Consider the following 24,238-nt stretch of genomic DNA (forward strand, 5'->3'; position numbering starts at 1 on the left):
ATCTCACAAATCTGAATTTGTCATAATCAACATCATAATTAGATTTTGATATAATCAAAACTCTATATAATGCTGCATTATTTAAATTAAAGGGATGCCCATGTTTCCATGCAGTCCAAAAGATATTGAATTGATTCGCATACTACCTAGAACTAGAAAAGGAGCTTTAACCAGGTATTAAAAAAAATAAATCACATGAACATACATTTATTACAAATCTCACAAGCAAAACAAGCATTTAATAAATCACATATTTGGGAAGTCTTCGGTAAAATGTCACTGAAACTTCAATGTTTATCATCCTCAAGGCCTGTCATTCAAGCCATACAAATAACAAAAAAAATGATCTCAACCGTTTGTTAAACATGGTTCAGGAAATTAAATGCAGTGTACAGTAGCTGGACTACCCTTCTGCCATAATCTGAAAATCCTGATAATTTCAGTAGTAAATGAATAATTAGTTTATACAATTAGGTGATACTTTTCTTTCATAAACATTGTGACCAAAATAATTCAAAATGATTCTGTATTCTGAAAATTGGAAGTGAATTTTGAGTTTTATAAATAGGAAAGTGCTTTTCCTCCAGTTGTCGAAAATAAATTAGGTAAACTAAGAGGTGCGTCAAATGTGACCAAAAAAAAAAGGAAAATATTAAGAGTGAGGACAGAGCAAAAGCTTGAGAGGCATGTACTCAAATACTGTCTGTGTGGTGTTTTACTAAGAGTAGGTGCAGCCAATTATGCTATCCTCTGAACCTGCTCTTAACCTCACCTGCAAGAAACAAGCAACAATAAACTTCTAATCTGGCACATAGTTCATGTCATGATTTTGTGGGCAAGCAGTCTCACTTACTTTGCTGTAATTTGTAACAAGAAAAAAAAAACAAACACCTGTAATCTCACTGTTCACTGGAGGGTTTCATTGCTTTTTCATTTTTACAATATCACTTCCAAGCGGACCCGCAACATTATATCAATGACCCAGGTATACTCAGAAAACTGATATAAATGATAAAACAAATTGCTTTAATATTTAATAAGACAAAAAGTTTATCTACTTCTTCTCGATACAAAGAGGGCAGCTTAACACAGACAGAAAACATATTTGCTATTGCAGACAACAATTAAGACATATGTACTTATGTCTTAAGCTGACATGGAATGGGGTTGCCTATAAGTACAGATGAACGTCTGTATATTTTAATCTTCCTCCTTATGTTTAGTGTTTTACATGGACTTGTAAAACATTTGAAATATGATTTAAAAACATTAAATAAAGCTGAAATATATTATCTCATCTAATTTGAATAATCATATTTGCGGTTTGCGGAGATGTATCATTGAGTTAGCGCTGGGTTTGTAACATGAGTTTGTCTAAACTTGAAGAATTTCTTTTGAAGTATTTTGGAATACTTTACCACATTCCAAGTACCAAGTATTGATATTTTACTAATTTCTTTACTGAGCTTTCCTGTTCTGCTTGAAATCCCTAATGTTTGACCAAGAGAGACAGTGAAGTTGAAAAAAAAAAAGTTGATGAAACACTGAGTCAAAACAATATGACCTCAATCAAACTAAAACTTTGGGTTTTAGTTTGATAAATAGTAGAAAAATTGAGGATTTTTGTCCAAGTTTCTTCAATGACTTGTCAAAGGATACAAAAAAAGATGTTGCTAACAGAAGAAGCAGCTCCCAGAGATGCAGGTGTGGTTTTGTTCCACTTCTCTCATCAACTATGATCTTCACTCCTCCATTAAGGCCCCCACTTACCTGAATGTGGTGGTGATATTGCCACAGTGTAGCAATGTTCCTGTAGCAGTAGTTTGTGACAGTAGGTGTGTGAGTGTGTGTGTGAGTGTATGTGTATGAGGAGGCGGGGTAGGCCTGAGTCTTTTCTATACTGGCAGAGGTTCATAAGTTATGTCAAGAGACATGTGCAATGAGTCTGATACGGGTTTGGATGTCTTGGCGGCAGAGTGGGCATGTTTCTAACTGTAGGGCACATTCCATACATATACCACTGGAAGAAAATTGGGAAAGGAATATATTAAGAATATTTTCCCAACACAATCCCAGAAATAGTTTTGGTTTTACAGTTTTACATTTTAAAACAAACTCAAATATCTTGGAAAAATCTAGTCACATTGTATGCAAACTTACCCATGCCCACAGGGCCGCAGCTCAGTGTCAGCCATGATGTCACAGCATAATGTACAGCAGTTGTCTCTAATGCTAACCTGTTTCAGTAAGGCCAGGCGACGATGCCTAAAAAAAAAAAAAACACAACCACAGAAACGTTAAACTAGTTGCTCCTTGAACTTGATTCTGTGTGCAATGCACTGAAAACTGTTATAATGGATGGGCAATAACTTGGGTTTGGGTTTTTCCAAGCTAGACAACCTGTTGTTACTTGACTTTTCATTATACTTCTAAGAGGCAATTAATTTCAATATCCATACTGAAGCAGAATGTTTTTAAAGACTTATAAGGTACTGATGCAATTCCCTGAGAAAGAGTCTCGAGGAATCTTTCTATCTTTAATGTGTGAAAAAAAATCTGCTACAGCAACTGACACTTTTTCTGTTTTTTGTTGAAACTACTTTTAAAAGATAGATCCTAAATCTATCGGCAAATGAAGGATTAGGGCACAAAAGTCTTGGTATTCAGCCCAAATGACAATTCCACGGTTTTAGTCACTTCTCTCTGTGAACAAAAATATTCACAAGAAAAACACCTTGGAGCCAATTTTTTACTCTACAATAAAAGTTGATAAATCATGTGCATTGTCAAACTTTTTCCATATTAAATCCATTGCAAAACGCTGTGAAAATCAAATTTGCACTTTAGGGGCCTCTCTAGATCTAATATAGCCTCAGAGGGGCCATAAGCCAGTGTCTTTCTGAAAGAAGAGAGAAGGAATGCATGTTTGGAAACAGAGAGGTTGACATAATGCAGTGGAGAAAGCGGGATCTACTATGTGTACAGTAGACCAAGTGGAAAAGGAGAAAGTGTAGATGTGTAGGTGCAGGTTTTAAGTTATACTATCATGGAATTGATTGGAAAGGAAACCGAGAAGGAGTTATCTTAAAGGAGGAGTTCATTAGAATGTATCAGAGGTGAAAAGTGTCAGATAGACTGATGAGTCTGAAGCTGGAAATTGAAAGTGTGATACTCAGTGTTGTTAGTTACTATGCCTTACAGGTGGGATGTGAGTTACAGGAGAAGGAGAAATTCTGTAGGGAGTAGATGCAGAATATCCCCAGAGATATCCAGAGTTGAGAGTGGTAATTCGCATTGACTTCAATGGACAAGTTGGTGCAGGCAATAGAGGTGACGAGGAAATGAAGGGCAAGTTTGGTATCCGGAATAGAAAAACAGAGGAAAAGATGGTTGTAGACTTTATCAAAAAGGATGGAAATGGGTGAAATGAATACTTTTTTCCATAAAAGGCAGGAACATATCACCGCTGAGGTAGAAGCACACAGGTAGACTAAATCTTGTATAGACGATGTAATCTGAAGGAGATCAAGGACTGGAAAGTAGTGGTAGGTCAGAGTGAATCCAGACATCATGGGACGGTGATTTATAGGATGAATTTGGTGACAAGAGAGATAATGAGGACAAAGGCAGAGCAGAGGACAGCGTAGTGGAAGCTGAAAAGGGAGGAGTGTTATATAGATTTTCAGGAAAGAGTTGAGAAAGGCCTCCTCACTTCACTTTTATTCATCTTTGCTACGTTGTGGTCCACAATAGTCATGTCTTCTACCCTCCATTTTCCGTTTGTTCCTCCATTCAAGAAACAAGGGCTATTTCTGAAGTCCAGCTCTGCACCACTGTGAGCATTTGGACAGTCCCTCATGGTGGGTTTGTAGTGGTAGTTACATGCATTATATATTCCAATAATACACGTTGGACAAATCACAGCTGAATGACTATATATAAATTTCAATATTTCACTGTTGTGTTCAAGCACACATAGAAAGGAATATATCTGTTTACTTAATCAGCTGTGTGGTAGAAAACCAACAATGCACACCAATTTAAACATACCATCCCCACTGTCAAATATAGTGGTGGCAGCATCATGCTCTGGGAATGCTTCTTTTCAGGAGGGACAAGGAAGATGGTTAGAGTTGATGGGAAGATGAATGGAGCCAAATACAAGGCAATCTCAAAGGAAAACTGGTTGGAGGCTGAAAAAGACCTCAAGACTAAGGCATAGGTTTACCTTCCCACAGGACAAAAACCCTCTAAATAAAGCCAGGGCTATAATTGAATGGTTAAAACAAAACATATTCATGTGTTCCAATGGCCCGGTCAAAATTCAGACCTAAATTCAATCGAGAATCTGTTGGGAACAACTCAAAAAGACAGTGGTTTGTGCACCACTGAAGCTGCATAGTAGCCAGTGATAAATAATTTTGGCTAAAATAGCAAATAAATAATAGCCATCACTGTTCCCTCTATCCTGTGCGTTTGTGCAATTGCGCACTGCTCCAGCGTTCTCCGTGCACAGCAAATCTTTACAAAATACAAAATAAAATCAAAGCTGAACTGTAAATAAAATAAATGTGTTTTATTTATTTACAGTCCAGCTTTGTTGTGCGCTGAGAAGGCTGGAGCAGTGCACGATTGCATGAACGCACGGCTTAGAGGAACAGCGACAGCCATGTGTGCATGTATGACATGTTTACTGTAATAACTGTGTTAGGGGCAGCCAGGCTCAGGGGGTTAGAGTGGGTTCGATTCCCAGCGCTGGCAAAAAGGTGAATCCAAAAAGATAACATTCAATTATGAAGCTTGTGTCTGTTGCTGCTTTGAGACTGGAACTTACCTAGGTAAAATGATCTTTTCACATGGCAGCAGTGAAGCAAAGTCATTGAAGGTGTTGAACTTAACAGATGGTGGATAGCGGAAAGGTTTGGCCCCAAAGTTAAACTCACATTGCTGGTATGACATAAAGCTTGCTGCCGCAAAGAATCCCGAACTGGCACAGATGTGGAATAAAATGTGGCAAGTTAAAGGATATTGCATCTGCCATTTAAACCATTGCTACGAAACAAATACAGAGACCAAGTGTAAACTCACGTGGCAGAGGAGAAAACCTGTTTCTCTGGTAGCAGCTGATGTCCATTCAGATAGAAGATCATCTGCATCTTCTGGAGGTCCAGCAGGAAACCGATGGCATCTCCTAACAAAGACATGCATACATCAATATATATAGTTCACTGACGCCATCTTGTACCACTCTCAAAACAATGACAATGTTCGCAATGAGACCAGAGAGTGGGTATTTGAATCTGAAAACATGTCAAATATGTAAACAGGAGCAATGTTCGCTATTTGTACTGATCAAACTTTAAAATGACTGAACAGCGTCCCTCAAAGTTAGAGACATTTATATAAGAGTTCTGCAACGTAACTGTGAAGTGCATACCCTCTTTCCAGCAGGGATGAGCGTGAGATTTACTGCGAGCATTGTACCAGATGAGCTGCCGGCAGCCATCATATGCACATGAGTATTCATCATCTCCAATCCCATAACCCTCCTGTAACTCATAAACAAGCATTTATTAAAATTACTCAATATTGTGAATGCACAGGAAGGAAGATGTTATGAGTAAAGGTTTAACAGTAAAGACACTGAAAGTGAGTACATGGTTTAAGAACTTGCTGTCTTTGGTGGCCCATCCAATTTGCATCACGCCTGATGTTATTACAGTCACTTCATAGTACCAAACACCCGAATCCACACAGAACGTACAACGCACACTCTCAAATGAGGAAGCATCACATCGAGCCTGAGACCAAGAAAAACAGAGGTTGCTTGTGAGAATGTATGAAATAAATGTATATTTTTGAGGGGCAAAGTACTGAAGTGTCATAAATGTGTCTCAGTCCAGTTAACACACACAGTCTGACCTCCAGTCCAGTGGGGGAGATCTTGAGGTACTCGCTGACATCATTGCTGTTAAGCATGGCATTGATGTTGATCAGGTTGACTTTCTCGTAGGTAAACTGACGGCCCTCCTTCAAGACTGACCAGAGGAAAATTTTACTGCACTGTTTACATTGTTAGGACACACAACATGTCTACATTTAATGCATAGGGCTACTCACACAGGTTATCAAGACTCCACTGGGAGCAGAATCCAACCTGTCTCTTGAGGTAGTCAGGATGATCTGCCCATGACTCCAGAACAGAGAGTCGACTGCTGATACAAGACTCAGATACCGTGAATTTGTTCTCACCTGAGGTCAAGAGAAGTCTCTGTGAGCATACATTAGTAACTTCGATTTTGTTTTGAGAGAGAAATTAAACAGTACTCAAATACCATCTAATCAGCCCCTATCTCAAAATATACTAGAATAGAACAGAATGGAATAGTAAAAGGTGGTAAAGAGCAAATGCTATCTTCTACTAGATAGGGCTGCTGTCATGAAAACATAATTAGCATAGCAGAAATAGCATCCTGGCTCATTTCTTAAAAAAAAAGAAACAATATTCATCTGCTACTTTGTAATGAATTTGAAGTTTGTGAATGAACTTACTAGTTTGGGAAAACTTCTCCAAGGCGATTAAAGCAAACAGCATGACAGTAGGATGGGCCTCGGAGCTCTGTAAAGTTCGATGATAATAAAGATAAAAACCTTTTTGAACATTTCCAAACAGCATGGCACACAAAAAATATATTTAGCAAATGCAAGACACCACTGTAGTAATTGGCTATCATTAAAAGTTATCTTCTGAGGATTTGGTGACCTGAACCTAAAAAGATTAAGTGAGGAGCTTAGGCAACTTCATGAAGCTGGGTGTGGAGTCTTTTGTGTCAAAGGAGTCAGGTTGCTATCTCGTGATGATGTCTTTTGAAAAATCTGTTTTGAAGTGTTCCAGGCACATTCATTTTCAGGAAACATACTTGACCCAGAACATGATAAAAATTTGAGACTGCATGGGGTTCCATTGCAGCCATCCAAAAATAGCTTGAGCTCGATGCAGAGTGGAGGGATTGACATACTAAATGCTATGCCACTGTGACACAGTGCCACATATAGTGACACTGAATGGATGTTGATATTGTCTAAATCCATCGGACACAAGCAAACATTCAAGGGGACATTACAGACACTATTCCAAATCTCTTGAAAATGCCTAATGCATTTGGAGTCCACAAATTACAGTAATGTTAAAGATCTCCCCTGGATTTTTGAACATTATGAGCTATGCATGTTTTTGCTTATCAAAAGTCATAATAATTCATATTTTGAGAGTCAATGATTTTAATAATCTCTTTTTTCTCATCAGTTCAAAATCCCTATCAAGTGGCTTGATATCAATTAACAGATCTGACATTTTGCTAAAGCACTTTCAACAGCACATGCAGTCAAATGAAATCTCACTTTAATGTTAAATTTCTCCATCAGTGAACATTCTCCGAATTAACCAAATGATGCAAATAAGATTAAAGATTATCTTCTTTACAGCAGCATGCATTGTCCTTTGCATTGTGTTTTCTTTTGGTCAATTCGGAAATCAAGTCTGAAAAAAATCAACAGTTCTCAGTAATCATTTCTGTTTTAATTTTGTTACAAATGAAGATGACGGCTTCACTTTATAATCACCAATTCACACATCCAAACAGAACCAAATATCACTGTCCAAACTCAGACAAAGGTGGCTCACTGGTAGACATGTCTAGCTTCACTAAACTGGCTGAAATATATCTAGCATGAGTAGGATAAAAGGTTCATTATTTTAAAATAAAACATTCTTGTGCTTTTATTTTCTCACCAGGCTTTCAAGAAGATACTCAAGGGTTCCTGGGCTCAATAGTCCAATGCTGGCTGGTCCTGCGAAAAAAGATAGATACACTGACATGAAAAACACATATTTCCCAATATAACAATATCCAATTCAGTATGTTTTCCAAACCCTTTAAATATATGGCTTAAAGACTCAACAATGATCCAATTAATCTCATCTCACTGTGCTGAAAACCCTGACATAAATGTAAACCCAGCATTAAAAAAGTATGCTGTTACATTATAATCAAGCAAGTGTCAAACTTCACAGTCTAATCACTGAAATCTGCTTCCACTGCCACATGGTACACTAAAAATGAAAGACATTGTATTTTGGGACCTAAATCTACCACTACAATGACACGATAGAACTCAACAACAAAACTCAAAACTCATATGCAACAGCAAACAATTGCTTCGCTTTAAACATCAGCAGCAGGTGCTCGCCTCACATTAAAGGGCAGACTACTCCAAAGAGTTGGTGCACGAGTTGAAAAGGCCCTGTATCCAACAGTCCTACCAGAGCAAAGTACCACATAAACACCATGCACTGATTGTTGCGAATCCCTTTGCAAGTACTTCAGCAACTACAACCGGCTTGTGCAAAACGCTCACAGAACATACAGTACAGTATTATTATTATTACAGTATTATATAATAATAACAATAATAATAATAATAATAAAATGCAATGTTAATATCAACCCTACCGGCCAATTTCTCTGCCAGGCATCCTAGGACAGCTGTGGTGTTTCTGTGTTTCGCAGGGTTTAGAGCATCCTGCCGTGCAAGAGCTGAAGTCAGACCCAGCTTGTCAGAGAGCTTCTGGAGAGCATCCTAAGAAGAGGATGCAGGTCAGTTGGACTTTTTGGTAGAAGGATGAGAGACAGATGCGCATGTGATGCATGCACAGAGCCTAAAATAACACTTTCAGTTGCCAAATACACCGATGGATATGAAAAAGGATGATATTATTTTCTGTATTTTGATAGTCTCATACATGATCAAAAACTTTACAATGTTGTGATATGAGCACATCAGCTATCAGCCAATACTTCTCATTCAACTAGACTATCCATTTTTTCAACACAAAGCTAATTCCATCTCAATCTCTTTCTACAAATCCTCATCTATCTGGACATCTGATGGGTGAAAAATTATAAAGCTTTGGTCCATGGTATCAGCATACTTTTTCAGTAATTGGAATTCTTATCAGTTTGTTGTCTTTTCAGCACTTGTCATTAGTGGGTTTTACTGTGTATGAGTGGATCTGTGCGTGTGTCATGATTTTTTTTTTTATATCCCTCAAAGACTGATAAATTAGAGGAAGAAAAAATATAAAAATGCTTATCACAAATGACCAATAACACAGGCTTTTAATGGAAATATATAAGATGAAAATGCAACAGGGTATGTAATGTATATAGAATGACTTTTTTATGGAAACACATTACTCAAATTGAAAATGAAACTACACAAAGGACTGAATCCAATTTCCGAATGCTTGAAAAATGAACTCTAAAAACACTCATTTTTGACTTGTTCACAACCACAATTTTCCTACTCTTTTGAGGTGAAGTCAATTTCTATGCATAGTCTGCCAAATCCCTTTGGTCTTTGTTCAAACTCTTAAGTCAAACCTTTGTAGGTAGAGGGCATTCGTCCAATAGAAGGGTGATCACTGCTGGGCCAAGTGGGTCATCCAGTGGGATAACTCGAATCAGAGACTGGACGACCTCTAGCCAACCATCATCTAAGGAAGAATAGGAGAGAAAATGCATTTGCTGGTGTTTACATGAATCCTCGATCTGATGAAAAAGAAATCATTTTTTTTGTCCTTGACCGAGGAGGGTTTATATGTTTGTTTTTGAAATAAGTTACAGCTGTTGGGTTTCACCATCGGTAATATGCAGTTTCAAAGATACACAGAATAGATCTGGATCAATTTAAGTTCAGCTTTTTACTTTATAAATACAAGAAGGACTCGAACAGACATTGTGTCTTTTCTTTGAAACGTTCTACTTTCTACCCACTGTATTATTTTTTCAGAGCTCAAATTGTTTTTTTTTTCCCACGCATTAACTGAATTTCACTTTTTTCTGTAGCTGTTCACTTATTCCGTTAATGCAACTATAGTTTATACATACATACAAATATATATATGCACACACACATACATACATACATATATGCATATATAATAGGGAGAACAAGTATTTGATACACTGCTGATTTTCCAGATTTTCCCACTTGCAAAGCATGTAGGGGTATGTAATTTTTATCACAGATACTCTTCAACTCTGAGTGATGGAATCTAAACAAAAATCCAGAAATACACATTGTATGACTTTTAAATAATGAATTTGGTTTCTATTGCATAACATAAGAATATACATCAGAAAAATATAACTTAATATTTGGTATGGAAATCTTTGTTGGCAATTCCAGAGATTAGACCTTTCCTGTACTTTTGACCAGGTTTGCACACACTGCAGCAGGGATTTTGGTCAACTCTACCAAACAGATCTTCTCCACATCCTTCAGCTTTCGGGGAAGTTGCTGGGCAATATGGACTTTCAGCTCCCTCCCAAGATTTTCTATTGGGTTCAGGTCTGGAGACTGGCTAGGCCACTCCAGGACCTTGAGGTGCTTCTTTGGTTGCCCTGGCTGCGGGTTTCAGGTTATTGTCATGCTAGAAGACCCAGTCACGACCCATCCTTAAACCTCTTACAGAGGAAAAGAGGTTGTTGGCCAGGATCTTGCAATAAATGGCCCGATCCATCCTCCCTTCAATAGGGTGCAGTAATCCTGTCCCCTTTGCAGAAAAGCATCCCCAAAGAATGACTTCATACTTAATGGTTGGGATGGTATTCTTGGAGTTGTACTCATCCTTCTTCTTCCCCCAAACATGGCGAGTAGAGTTTAGACCAAAAAGCTCTATTTTTGTCTCATCAGACCACATGACCTTCTTCCATCCCTCCTCTGAATCATCTGGATGGTCCTTGGAAAACTTCAGACGGGCCTGGATTTTAATCCATGACGGCGTAGTGTGTTACTAATGGTCTTCTTTCAGTGACCTCTCTTTAGGTCACTGACCAGGTCCAGCCATGTAGCTCTGGGCTGATCCCTCACCTTCCTTGTGATCATTGATGCCCTGCAAGGTGAGATCTTGCATGGAGCCCCAAACCAAATTGACCGTTATCTTGAATTTCCTCCATTTTTGTGCAGGTCTACAATTTTAACCCTGATGTCCTTAAAACTCTCTGGTCTTGGGCATTGTGGAGAGGTTTGAGTTTGATTGAGTGTGTGGACAGGTGTCTTTTATACAGGTGACAAATTCGAACTGGTGCAGTAATTACAGGTAATGAGTGGAGAACAGGAGGGCTTCTTAAAGAACAAATAAGTCCGTGAAAGCTGCAATTCTTACTGGTTGGTAGGTGGTCAAGAACTTATATCATCCAATAAAATGCAAATTAAAGTAGAAAAATCAGCAGTGTATCAAATTATACATATATATATATATATATATATATAAAATACACACACACATACATACATACATACAAGGTATAAAAACATAGGCAATGTTATCCTTATCTATTTATTGTGTTTTTTATTGTTTTTGTGACCCCCGGTGGTTTCTTTTCTGTGTGTAAGAAGTCCAAATGGCTCAGGGTGTGTAAGGTTGCTGACCCCTGGTTAAGTCATACCCACATGCAAAGAACTCAAAGTCTAATAGTCTCAGAGTTTTTTTTCCCGGTGTTCCTTTACCACAGTTAAATTAAGTGTATCTTTGAAAAACAGAGTTCATTGTTTCTATGACATGTTAATGTCCTTTTACTGAAAAGCACAGGGCAGAGAGAGCAGGCATGATCAGACTGTGTCCATCGGCTTGCAAATGCTTGATTCTTGTGCCATATGCATCGTTGATACCCAACGCATGCATCGTTGTCTTTGAGCTTCATATTTGAGTACTTTTCTTTTTCTGTTGGTTAAAACTTATAAATATAAATCCTTATGTTCATCAAATTCAGTTATACATACAGCACAACATCAGCAACTTAGCAGTGCCAGGGGAGCAATGTTTTGCGCGACAAAACTTCGACAAGCAGTGTTAAGTTGATTGTGCAGTTATCAAGCAATTTTAAGCTCATTTAGACTGATTTAATTCACAACAGATTTATAGTCTTAAGATGCTTGTACAACAAAGTAAAACGCATAACTGATAGTTGGCAATCGACAAATAAGGAATAAATGCATAATTAATAAGAAACGCATAAATAAATGACATTTGAAATGGCTTTGAAGGAAAATGGTTATACATGGGAATAGGGTATTAACTGAGCTTACTGCAACCATATTTCAAATTGACAATTTTTAAATTGCTGTTGTTCCCAGTTTCACCCTATTTGACTGAATATACCTGATGAATAAAGGGTGATTTAAGTGACAGCCACAACATATCCAGGACTTGAAATGACAGCGGCACTCATTCAATTTGTAACAGAAAAGACAATGCAGTGAGGGATGCAGGTTGTTTTCACACCTAAGAGTCCAGCGGACTCAATGTGCAGCGCTGTCTGACTTTCCTTTGGTGTGGTTGCTGTTATTCTCTCACTTAATCTTTGAATGTTTATTTCCTGATGCCAATGGTGCACTTTGATTCAACTTCCATTCTTTGGTCTAGATCCAGGCCATTTGCTTTCTGACCTCTTAACAAACTGCACCAGAATTTTATTGTAAATCAAAAAACATTGGTCTTTTCATGCAGACAACAGATTGATTCTATGATCTGCACCAGAGTCCCTTTGAGCATTCATACCGGCCCAACCGTACTGGATTTTCTTAGAAAGCAGACAGATTTGTTTCTTGCAAATCAACAAAGCTGTTTGATTGCTTGTTTGGTGAAAGTTCACAATTTACAATTCCTTATTGTAAACTTGTACACTGTTTTTTATTATATTCTTTATGGCATCTCTTCCTCCACAGTCAGTTGTTAACTCCTAAGAATGTACGATAATTCATTTATCTATTTATACTTTCCCATTACCAATAAGTATTTACTGTATGCAACAACTTTCAGTGACTGTGTGCGTTTCCTTTTACGAAGGCTTACCTTCAGTTGAAATTCAAAGAAAAAAAAGGAACTTTGAGGATTTTAACTTCACATTTCTTCTTAAAAAAACAAACTGTCACCAAAGGGACCATTCCAGTTTGAGTTTCTGTAGCAAGTCAATGGTTAATAAAAAAAAAAAAAGCTGCATACTTAAGGACATGACACAAGACTTTTTTTTAACTGTAATTTTCTTTTTTTATAATGTGGTTGCAACAGTTAAACTTAAATCTCTCAGCCCATGCAGCTAAGTATAGTTGAACAGGATCTTTGAGAGTGAGGATTCCTGAGGAATGGAAGTGTTTGTTGCCAATTTTTTTTTAGAAAAGGGGAGATTAGTAGATCTGTGGTAGAAATAAAGCTGAATAACATTGGAGGGACAAAATTTGAAGACGGCTAAGGGCATAAGTAGAGCATTTGTGAGCAGCCCAACGGCTTCATGCTGAGAAAGAGGACTACAGATGCAGTACTGCTTTGACAATGTAGACAAAAATACAGATAAGCACAGAGGGAGTTGCATTATGTCTTTGTAGGTAAAGAAAGAGCATATCAGGAAGTCAGGAGTGATAGCGAAGTATGTTAGCATGGGAAAGACATGTGCAAGAGCTTTGATACAGTGGTGAGGTGTGTGTTGGTGTGACAGGTGACGTATGATGATGGACAGGCTTACATATTAGGTGAGACAAGAATCTCCATGGACTATGATGCTTGCAGATTACAGTATGATCTGTAGAGGAGCAGATGGACAAAAATCTAGAGGGATGGAGGTAAGTCCTGGAAAGAAGAACGATGCAGGTTTGCTGCAACAAGACAGATAGCTTCGTGTAAATGTGAGGGACCGTCATAGAAATGTGAGGTTACAGGGATTTGAAATTAAAAAAGTAGAGCAGGGGTGTCAAATTAATTTTAGCTCAGGGGCCACATGGAGGAAAATCTATTCTCAAGTGGGTCAGACGGGTAAAATTATGACATATTAACTATTGTTATTGTATCTATTGTTCAATTAACCCCTGAAACCTGGTATCTTTTAGCTTTGCGAACCAGATTAAACCTGTTTGTGGGTCTGATCCGGCCAGCGGGCCTCGAGTTTGACAGCCCTGTAGTAGAAGATTTAAGCGCTGAAGCTCAACAGTCCAGAGAATGGAAGGGTGTGGAAAAGACTGAAGAAATTAGTGCAGGCAAGTTTGAACAAGTTCTGCAGTTGTTTAAATTTTTTTTTTACCTAGGCAGATAAGCAAAGCAACACTGTAACCACAGAAATGAAACTCTGGACCCAAGATCTGAACAGTAAGCAGGACTGTTTTGCTCTGACCGACTGGAATATGTTCAAGACTACAGCCACACTGGAGGAGTCTTCTGTCAGCATACATGGGTATGCTGATTATGTGACAGATCATCCAGCTCCCCCCCCATCCCTCCTCTCTCCCAACAGTATCTTTGGAAAAGGTACACAGAGCCCTGGGAAGGATCATCAAGGCAGCCGGACCAAGCATCCCTGGACGGGCCATCAGAGGTTGTGCCAACGAGCTGGCTGTTCTCATCTCCATATTCAACTAAAGCAGTGTTAACCCCTGCTTCAAGAACACAACTATCACCCCATTTCTCAAGAAGAGCCCACTCAACTGCCTGAATGATTACAGGCCCATAGCACACACACCAATCATTATGAAGTGTTTTCAGAGAGTAGTGCTGGCCCACATTCAGAGCAAGATTCAAGACAACCTGGACCCCATGCAATTTTTATACCAACACAACAGGTCCATCTCTGGTGCCAACCTCCATTACTTCCTCTCCCATCTTGAAAACAAAACTCCTACATTAGGATGCTCTCTGTGGACTACAGCTAATCCCCCACAAAGTCACCCACAAAATATCCACCCTCAACCTGCACCCCACCCTCTCCGACTGTCTCCTGGACTTCCTGACTGGCAGACCCCGGTCTGCAAGGATAGGTAATAGGACTTCAGCCAGCATCATCACAGACATGGCACTCCTCAGGGATGTGTCCTCAGTCCCATCCTCTGTTCACCCACAACAGCGTCGCCTCCCATGAGGACATCCTTATGTTCACACACAACATCGCTGTGACAGGATTCACTGACGGGGACCAAATGGCCTATGGGGAGGAGGTGGCCAGTCTGGTGTCATGGTGTGAGGACAAAAATCTCACCCTCAACACGGACAAGACGGAGATGATAGTGGACATGAGGAAGGAGAAGAGACCTCATTGGTCATGCTGGGTCTTGAGGTTAAGAGGGTGAGAAGTTTCCAACACCTCAGTGTCCACATCAATGAGGACAAAACATGTTCCCTAAAAAATATGCAGACGTTTAAGAGGGCTCAACAGCTGCTGTACCTTCTGAGGAGCTTTAGCATGTCGCCTGAGATCTTCAGCAACTTCTACAGCTGCATTGTTGAGCACTTCTACCCTTCGGCCAAAAATACAGGAATGTGAAATGTACAAAAACACAACTAAAGAACTTGAACTACCGTTCTCCCATCAGACTACTGAACAACTGACAGGAGTCAAAAACCATGTAATCCCTCAATTCTGCAATTCTGAACTTAACAGCCAAAACAGCCAGTGCTGCAACTGTTCATGTTCACATTTCCCAGCACTGTTTCATCAGTTTACAACACTTTAATAATATTATTTATTGATCAACACTTATCTGGATGTACTTAAGACAGCAAAGTAAGAATTTCAATGTACAAGGAAACACGTTGCCAGACCGTACACATGACAATAAACACTTTGAATCTTGAAAAGTGTTGGGTGTGATATGTGATGGAAAAAATGGTGTGCAATGGTGGTGAGACCAGTGATGTTGTATGGCCTGGAGACACTGGCACTGAGGAAAAGAGCAGAGCTGGAGGTAGAAGAGATGAAAATGTTGAGGTTATCTTTTGGAGTGATGTATCGGAGATAGTCAGAGAGCATTTGGATATTTACAGAGGAGAGATAGCAAATAAGGTCGAAGGATGCTGAGGTTGTAGCTGGCAGACAGGGAGCCTAGGGGACACACAAAGAGGAGATTTATGGATATAGTGAAAGAGGACATGAAGTTAGTTGGCATGAGAGAAGAAAATGCAAATTATAGGGTGAGAAGGAGGTGGAGGACTTGCTGTTGTGACCCCAGAAAGGAACAGCTAAAAAAAGAAGAAGAGGAGAAAGACACCTGACCTTCAGGAAATGTTTCATTTAACCCTGACATGGATTGTTTATATATGCTTCAAATTCACAAAACTTTTAGACAGAGGAAGAAATAGTTGCTGCGGTGGCTGCACGTTGTCACACTTAATACAAGATCACTTCTGACTACATTCTGCACAGGAAGCATAGCTCTCCTCAAGGCACACAAACTTGTTTCAACAGATCTGTCACTATTTAGGGAAGTACCATATATGTTTTTCTTGACATTCCCAGCTTATGGAAGAACAAGAGAAATCCCATCATCTTTTGTATCATGCTTTAGTTTCTGAATTGAAAAACTGTCCTTTTTCCCGACAGAGTTTGCTGAAACTGCTTTTTTTCGGCATGCAAGATCTCGCTCTCTCGGAACTAACTCACATGAGAATCAGCAGTGTGCAAAACCTGATGAGAAACGAGTCTGGAGGAAAATGTGCTTACTCACTGATACTAAGGTTTGGTTTGCCATATCTCCTTAAGTGTTGGTTTCCTTCTTATAACAAAATGACACTTGAGAAAACAAGAGAGATTGTGATAAAAAAAGCTTTTCAAACTCGACTGAAATTTTTTGTTAATCTTGCGTAATTTATGCTGCAAATAAAAGGCAAAAGAATTCTCAAACCACACACAGCAGAATCAGAGGAACCTTTATTTGTAAATAGCTTTCACTAAATAAATGCCCAATGAAGGTGAAAATGAAAAAAATTGTATAGTTTTGCAGACGCTTTCCCCATCCACCGAATGCAAATGAGGAAGATTGGTAACTCAAAACACATCTGTTTAAAGTGGCCTATTCCATCTGACACCAATTGCTCTGTCATTTTATTTTTTTATTTTTTTGGACAAATTTGTCACTTGGATTGTTTCTTTTAATTCTGTATTTTATTTATATGTTTATGTCTTTACAGTGTCCTTGAGTAAGGCATTTTGAATAAAAAATAATTATCATATCATCATTATATTATTATTAGAATGGAGAAGGAGAAAGTCTATTCATTTTGATATTTCATTGCAGATATCTAAATGCTGATATTGGTCCTTTGAATGATATGCATTCAAAGGTCCTGGTCATGATAAAGTATTTTAGACATCCAAAACAAAAACTGAGGTGACCAAAGATAATGTAACTTGTGGAAACAAAAAATGAATGGTTAACTTCAACCTACTGCCAAATAGTGCCCCTGTTTGACCCAGCATGTATGCATCTTGCAAAGGATACCTTGAGATAAGAGTGGTGGACCAGACATACAAGTGGCCAGCAGGTGCCAGTATGCAGCCTGTAAATGCATTTACGATGCAAATTAGGAAGAGATCTAACAATTCAACAGATGGTTGGGTACATATTCTGTGCCAGTTTGGTCAATTTACTGCATACGGTAGCCACATAAGTCAGTTTTTCTAAAACATTCAAAGTAACCACAGACGTATCTGATAAGTATGCATATCTTTCTGCACCGTCAATATACAATAGCATGACTGCACAAAAAATTAATGTGTCATTTATGTTTAATCAGTGTTTCTTTTACCTTTTTCTACATCTGGTTTTCATGTATTCTCTGTACATTGTGTGCTTAAAGACCTGACATTAACAGCCAAATTTTGAGTCAGTAGTGCTACAATGAGGTGTACTGGGGAACGTTGTCTGTCTGTATATACTTCCGGCAATCCGTCTATTTTGCCCCTTGTCTAGCTAACCTAATTAATTAAGTTGCCGTGTTCTTCAACTGCATAGGTGTGTATAGGTGTATAGGTCATGATAGTTTTCAAAACAGATATTGCAGATTTACCTGCTGCCAACGATGGGCTGTATCAAATACATTACATCCATTTCCAGGAAGCACCAAAGAACTACACATCTCGCGAGGCAGTTAGTATGGAGGCTGGCAAGTTTGAGGGAAAGTTATACATTGTTTAAAATAAAATTGGAAATTATAATGTGTCAGCGAAAAAGAAATTATGATTGCCATCAATATACAGATCAAAATTCTCTGGAGTTACTGTTGACACATCTGTTTTAACATGGAGTAAATGGTGACCTCTAATGACATGTTAAAAAGTAACAAGCAGTCTTTCATATTCAGAGCGTTCTTGCCTCGAACCTGCACTATGAACAGAAAGAGTATTCTATAAGTGTAGCTTTGATGAGGCAAAAACAGATGGCTGTTTCAAACAGAACAGTCAGACAATCACAACTCCTAAATATATGACAAGCAAAATGTGGAAGTATTTTTGATTTAAATATACCATGATTTGTAAAAGGCAATTATTCATTAATCCATTGCCTATACCTCTTACAGAGAACTGAAACTCTAGACCCAAGACAGCAATGCAGTGGGAGTGGAGTTAATTTCAACTAACACTGGGTGAGATGCAGGAAAATGAAGTCTCATGGGGGAACAAGCCAGTGACATTTTGAGATAGTCCCAAGCATGGATAAATACAGACGGTTGTGCCAGGAAAGCATCAGGTCAGAACCAAATATGCAAATAAAAACTTATGACTTTGGACTTATGACCTCCATACCGTATCTGTCAAGTTAACAACCGCCATTGCTACAGGTAACCTAAAGGGAACAGCAACTATGGGTTGAAGAAGGCGTATTGAGAAGCAGAGAAAAGAGGAAAGGGGAAAGTCTGGGACTGAGAGCAGAAACTTTGAAAATTGGGACAATGGCAGAAACAACAAGAGAGTTGGTCGAGAAATGGAATAGGAGTTATCTTGAAAGAGCTTGAATGTTCTGAAGGTGAAAAGAATGTAGACTGATGGGTCTGAAGCTCGAAATTGAGGGTGTGATGCTCAATGTTGTAAGTGGCTATACCCCACAGGTGGGATGTGAGACCAGAAGGAAAAAATTCTGCAGGGATTTCGATGAAGAAATGCACAATATCCCAAGAGGTTCAAAAGTGGTAAATGGGGATATTGTGCAGATTTCAATTGATGTGTTGGTGCAGTTAACAGTTAGGATGGGATAGGATGTAGAAGCTGGCTCTTGGGACATGGAATGCCACATCTCTGGCGGGGAAGGAACCTAAGCTGGTGTGCAAGGCTGAGAGATTCCGACTAGATATAGTCAGACTCGCCTCGACGGACAGCGTGTGGTCTGGAACCAGACCTCTTGAGAGGTCTAAGCACGGTTCGTGATGGGGTTGAAGAATGTTGATGGTCAACAACAGTGGCAAAGCTTGGACTACACAAATGCATAGCCGAAATAGGGTAGTGACAAATAAGAAAAGCCCACCAACATGATGTAAAACTAATTATCTTGAAATCAGGGTACGGAGAGTAACCGCACCTCAAATTTCAATATTGTTTGCCATTAAGGTTGCCAACTGACCATCACACCCCTTTTTGACACGTTTCTGTATTCAGAAACATGGCCAATAACACTGTATATGCACATTCTGACTTTCAAGAGTTCCACTTATCTGACCGCTTGGATTAATAGATGAAAAGAGGGAATGTGCAGAGATACCAAAATAATTTACGACGCAATGAAAGTCCGTTATATGAGTGAAATCTATATTATGTTTAAGATTTTACTGATTTTAACATGACATGATTTCCTTTTTTTTTATTTTTTTTATTAAAACTCTATAGGCACAGCCAATTTAGGAAGAAAAAAAATCCTCAATTCAATGTATTTCATGGATCAGGCTGAAATTTCATCCAAGAAATGCTTTAGCACATTAGTACCTCTTAGAAAGCCTTCTGAAATTTGGAATTTTTGATACAAACATGAGGACTTCCAATCAGTTTTGTTGAAAGTTCAGTTTATTGTTTATCATTACTTTCAAAGTAAGCCATTCTGACACTGTGTTTTTCTTGCAACTCCAAAAACTATCAGGTATATCAATGCTCATTAAGTCAGCATGTTATATTTTTGCTTACCTGTCTCGGCCATCTCATGCAAAGCAATCATGGAGCAGGGGGGATCTTGGTCACTGAGAAAGCCCAAAGCAGATTGAAATATTGAGTCAAAAAATATATATATTTTTGATTATGAGTGTTTCCATACCCAAAGACTTAAAATCTTTCACTTAAAATATCTAATACAGTTCCACCTGTGCTCTGCAAAATCTCCTTTGGTAAAAACCATCAACCAACAAAACATACACTTGGGATAATTGCATATATGAAAATACCCCAAAAATTTCAATGTGATTCGTTTGTAAGAAAGTGTGAGTTAAGTTACAGCCTGGATGAATCTACACCCTGAAATGTTAAATATACAGTAGTTTTAAAGTTAGATGTAACACCTAAGCCAGCTTAATTATAAGATTTTGAAACATGTTTAAGTTTGATATTCTAAATATAACCCATTTAGCAGACATAAAATTCTATATCATTCTTTGTAATGTGTATTTACAAAAGGTTGACATGTTTCCATATGACTATATGCAAAAAAATTGAATAAAGAAGTATAAATTGAACATTTTCTCAGTCTTATGTGAAAAATCAGTTATTTTCTTGCTAAATAGAAATCCAAAACCCTTGCAGCAGTGTTGGATTAATGTACTAAGTTTTGAAGAATATTAGAATAGATTCGCCAGGCGCAGGTACATTTATGTGCAAGCACACTGCAATTATTGTGCATTTCTCTACATAACAGATTTCTTAAAATTACAGAAAACACAGTAAGAAATATAGCAGTTTAATAAGACAAACAAAATATATCAAAATAAAATACAAACACAATAACATTAAATACACAAAATACTTTTGTCCAAACTGACCACATTGAAGAGAGGAGAACAGGCCATTCAAACTAACTATAGACTATGTATTGTAATTTTTCACATATCTTTTATCATTGCGCATTAATGTGATTGAACAGTGAATCAATCAGATTTTTTCACACACATTGCTTGCCAAAATAACATATAGGTCTCTTTGATTGTGTTGTTCAATTGTCAAAGTAATATGTTATGCAAAGATTATGCAAGTCCAGTCGCCACGAGAAGATTTCTACCAGAAAAAATTCTGTAAGATGTCTTCTGACGGCAGCAAAAGACAAATTGGGATTACAATTGAATTGGGCTACTCGTGACCATTGCAGAACAGTAGTGAACAATTATGACGCTGGACTTAAAATAATACTTGCAAATACATTTTTGAAAAGGATGATACCAAGACTTTAAATAGGAGAAGAAAGGGTCTTTGCAAACATCAAACACATCCCTATATCAATGGATGACAGAAGTGAAAACCATTTTAAAGGATTTTTTCTTTTTCATGTCAAAGTAGAATCGAAACTCTGTTCTTTGATGACATAAAAAGACAAGGTCATATGATAGGATCAGACAATTAAAAAATAGATAACAATCTTTTTGGACTTTTTTTCTTTGCCCTTGTGATTCCCCATTAGATTAGTTCACATTGGCCTGTTGCTGATGGTATCCCTAGATTTCATTTCATTGCACCCCAATTTAAATGAGCAGTTCAACTTACTTGTCCACAAGTGTCCTGATGACAGCCAGTGTGTCCAGCACCAGGCCATCCACATTTTGCTTCTTTCGTCTTGGCTCATGGGAGCCACGCCCTCTGCGTGGTGGCCTTACTTGGTCTCTAGAACGACTACTGCGAGCCTCCCCTGTTTCAGTACTTATGCCTGTACCATAATTCATACGCCTAGTCTGACTCCGTGTTGCCCTTGATGACCCAAGGTGGTGATGGTCGCCCAAATCACTGTCTTCCTGACACACACAGCTGTTCCCCATGGTGCCTGAATCAGCTCTCACACTGGCAAGTGTTTCCCAGAATGGAGGAAGGGAATTGGGTGAAGAAAGGTAGAGCAGAGCCTGTGTAAGGCTCCTGCAGGCACAAAAAGTGATCCAGGTAGCCACTATCATATCATTTGAAAATCTTGGTTTGGTGGTATTTTTGTACCACTAAGCAGAGTGGTGTCAACAAAAATCATCATTTTGGTATCAAGTGGATTCAGCTTTCTTTCGGGCCTACAAAAATGCTGGAAGTAAAACAACAAAAGAATAGAAAAAAATCAATGTCTACCCCTGACTAAGGTGTACAGCTGGTACAACTGTTAAACATTTATTAAACACGACAGCCTCAAGACAGCTGAGGGCAAGTCTCAACACAGACAACTCTCAAAAAAGAAAAACATCGTTTTTCATATTCCTTTCTCACAAAGTAAAATCTCCTACTGTCCTTAAACATAAATCATTGCCGTCAACTGAGTTAACAATTTGCCACTAATCCTTTAAATAAAGTACCTTTGTCTTGCAAAATCGTTTAAATTTCTTGCTACGACGGTATACGACCATCAATACCATTAAAACGTTGACAGTTCTGGATTAAACAAAAATATTACAAAGTTGGGCCATTGTATTTCATTTTCAACTTATTTTTGCGAAATGATTGGCTTAACTTTATGGTGTATATAAACGTTCCGACCACATTAGAAACATCAACAGTCACGATAGAAAACAGTGGCAATCATAACAGTGGCTAACCAGCTATGTTAGGCTAGTTAAACAGCTACATGTTAGCAACGTTGTAAGCCAAACTACACAAGTTGATTATGTATTTTGCAACGAGGAAAGTGGTAGTCAAACGCAGGTAAAGTATGAAGCTCATTTTACCAGACCAACCGATGTTCCAAGAGAGACTTTTGTTGAACGCTAAAACGGTATGTTCACGTTAGCTAAAAATTCCTGACACATTATAACGACACTGCGGGCTAGCTGCCTGCTACATTCCGTAGCGGTGATACCGGGGAACGACCGTCAGCCGCGGACCCGGAGCCTGACCGAGCAGACGATTTCAACTGACAACTATGTAAAAATAGAATAAAAAGAAATGTTTGCTGTTTTAAGTTATTATGAAAACCTATGTTCTTAAATGGCCTTCATTATGTTTCTGCCTCCTACTAATTTTTTAAAAGGTATGCGTGTTGCGTACTTTCTAAAGCGCCAATATCAATTTGAGAAAGTAAACAAATAACTTGAGGAAGTAACCGTAATCGAATTAATATGACGAACATGGATGAATCAAACAACCAAAATAATCGGGGTAAAGCAACATGAGCAAATTCGTATAATGCGATATCGAAGACTAATATTTGATTTTTTTTAAGTTGAAAAAGCGTTTGAAGATGAGGAAGATGATGCTGACAGACCGAAGTAGTCGATCCCAATTTGATACTACCCAATTTACTCAAAATAAAACTCATCTTGCAAGTATTTTCCCAGTTGTGAACAACATGCGTTGATACCTTTGTCTTCTATAATCGGTGTTTCCTTTTGAGCGTTTGTGAGAAAAGTTTATCTGTTCTAATAATTAACATTGCGTGGTCAATTTCATGTATGAAAACCTGGTTAGGTTTTTTTTTTTAGGTTGGCAATATGTTTACTGTTTGTTTTTTTTTCTCCTAAATCAACTTTTCTTGCATTCCACTTTCTCATCGCTTTATCATAAAATTACAAATTATTCTGATCCAGATATTATATGATTGCAGAAGTTCAAAATGCTATGTTAGCACAGATGATTGGCTATGCTTTGATTTTTAAATCCCTTTACAAAATATTAATTTTCACACTAAAAAAACATGTGTTTGCGGAATCATTTGTTTATACCTTGAGTAACTCTTGCTACTGATTTTTTTTTTGTTCAACTTTCAAAGGGTTATAAATACCATAGAAATACCATATAGATACCATAATTCAGATTAAACAATCATCTACAATAATTACTACCTAGAAATATTGAGGATAATGCTGTATACTTTGAATAGTTACTCATGCTTTATCCATCCGTTTTCCTCCGCTTAGCCAGGGTTGGGCTACAGAGAAGCAGGCGATGCAGAGGCCCAGACTTACATCTCTCCTGCCACTTTGTTCCACTCTTCCAGGGGAACCCAGGACGCTCCGAGGCCAGCCGAGAGACATAGTCCCTCCAGCGTGTCCTTGGTCTTCCCCTGGGCCTCCTTCCAGCCTGGACATCCCCACCAAGGTGGTTTCCAGGAGGCATCCTGACCAGATGCTGGAGCCACTTCTTCTGGCTCCTCTCGATGTGAAGCAGCAGTGACTTGATTCTGAGCCCCACTCGGATGACCAAGCTTCTCACCCTATCTCTAAGGGAGAGCCAGGACACCCGGCAAAAGAAACTAATTTTGG

General features: G+C 38.4%; 1 protein-coding gene across 3 annotated transcripts; it reads right to left on the bottom strand.

The window, feature by feature from the left end:
• Nucleotides 1-1,006: 1,006 nt before the first annotated feature.
• On the bottom strand, nt 1,007-22,851 carry rspry1 (ring finger and SPRY domain containing 1). Of its 3 annotated transcripts, none has more exons than XM_086163577.1 (15): nt 22,706-22,848; nt 21,555-22,071; nt 19,995-20,047; nt 9,444-9,556; nt 8,514-8,640; nt 7,793-7,851; nt 6,553-6,619; nt 6,121-6,252; nt 5,923-6,038; nt 5,658-5,801; nt 5,438-5,549; nt 5,089-5,191; nt 4,835-4,987; nt 2,161-2,265; nt 1,007-2,020 (listed from the first exon to the last, which is right to left on the bottom strand). In XM_086163577.1, the coding sequence occupies exons 2-15, from the start codon at nt 21,953-21,955 to the stop codon at nt 1,924-1,926; spliced, it is 1,782 nt and encodes a 593-aa protein (XP_086019703.1). In that variant the 5' UTR covers nt 21,956-22,071; nt 22,706-22,848; the 3' UTR covers nt 1,007-1,923. The 3 variants fall into 3 exon arrangements, with proteins under 3 accessions (XP_086019703.1, XP_086019704.1, XP_086019705.1); XM_086163579.1 differs by lacking the exon at nt 1,007-2,020 and having other exon boundaries at nt 4,835-4,848; nt 4,944-4,987; nt 22,706-22,851; XM_086163578.1 differs by lacking the exons at nt 19,995-20,047; nt 21,555-22,071; nt 22,706-22,848 and adding an exon at nt 13,587-13,946.
• Nucleotides 22,852-24,238: the final 1,387 nt, after the last annotated feature.

Source organism: Fistularia commersonii, chromosome 17 (assembly GCF_037954325.1).
Source record: "Fistularia commersonii isolate RoL2024-O1a breed Wild chromosome 17, RoL_Fcom_v1.0, whole genome shotgun sequence".
In the NCBI taxonomy this organism is placed as follows: Eukaryota; Metazoa; Chordata; class Actinopteri; order Syngnathiformes; family Fistulariidae; genus Fistularia; species Fistularia commersonii.

Excerpts from the sequence above, each read along its gene's own strand:
- rspry1 (XM_086163577.1), bottom strand. The coding sequence starts at position 21,955 with ATGATAGTGGCTACCTGGATCACTTTTTGTGCCTGCAGGAGCCTTACA. Across the intron at positions 5,550-5,657 it reads ACAGCAAGTTCTTAAACCAT|GAGGGTTATGGGATTGGAGA; the intron begins GTACTCACTTTC and ends TATGAGTTACAG. Across the intron at positions 2,266-4,834 it reads GAAAAGATCATTTTACCTAG|GCATCGTCGCCTGGCCTTAC; the intron begins GTAAGTTCCAGT and ends TTTTTTTTTTAG.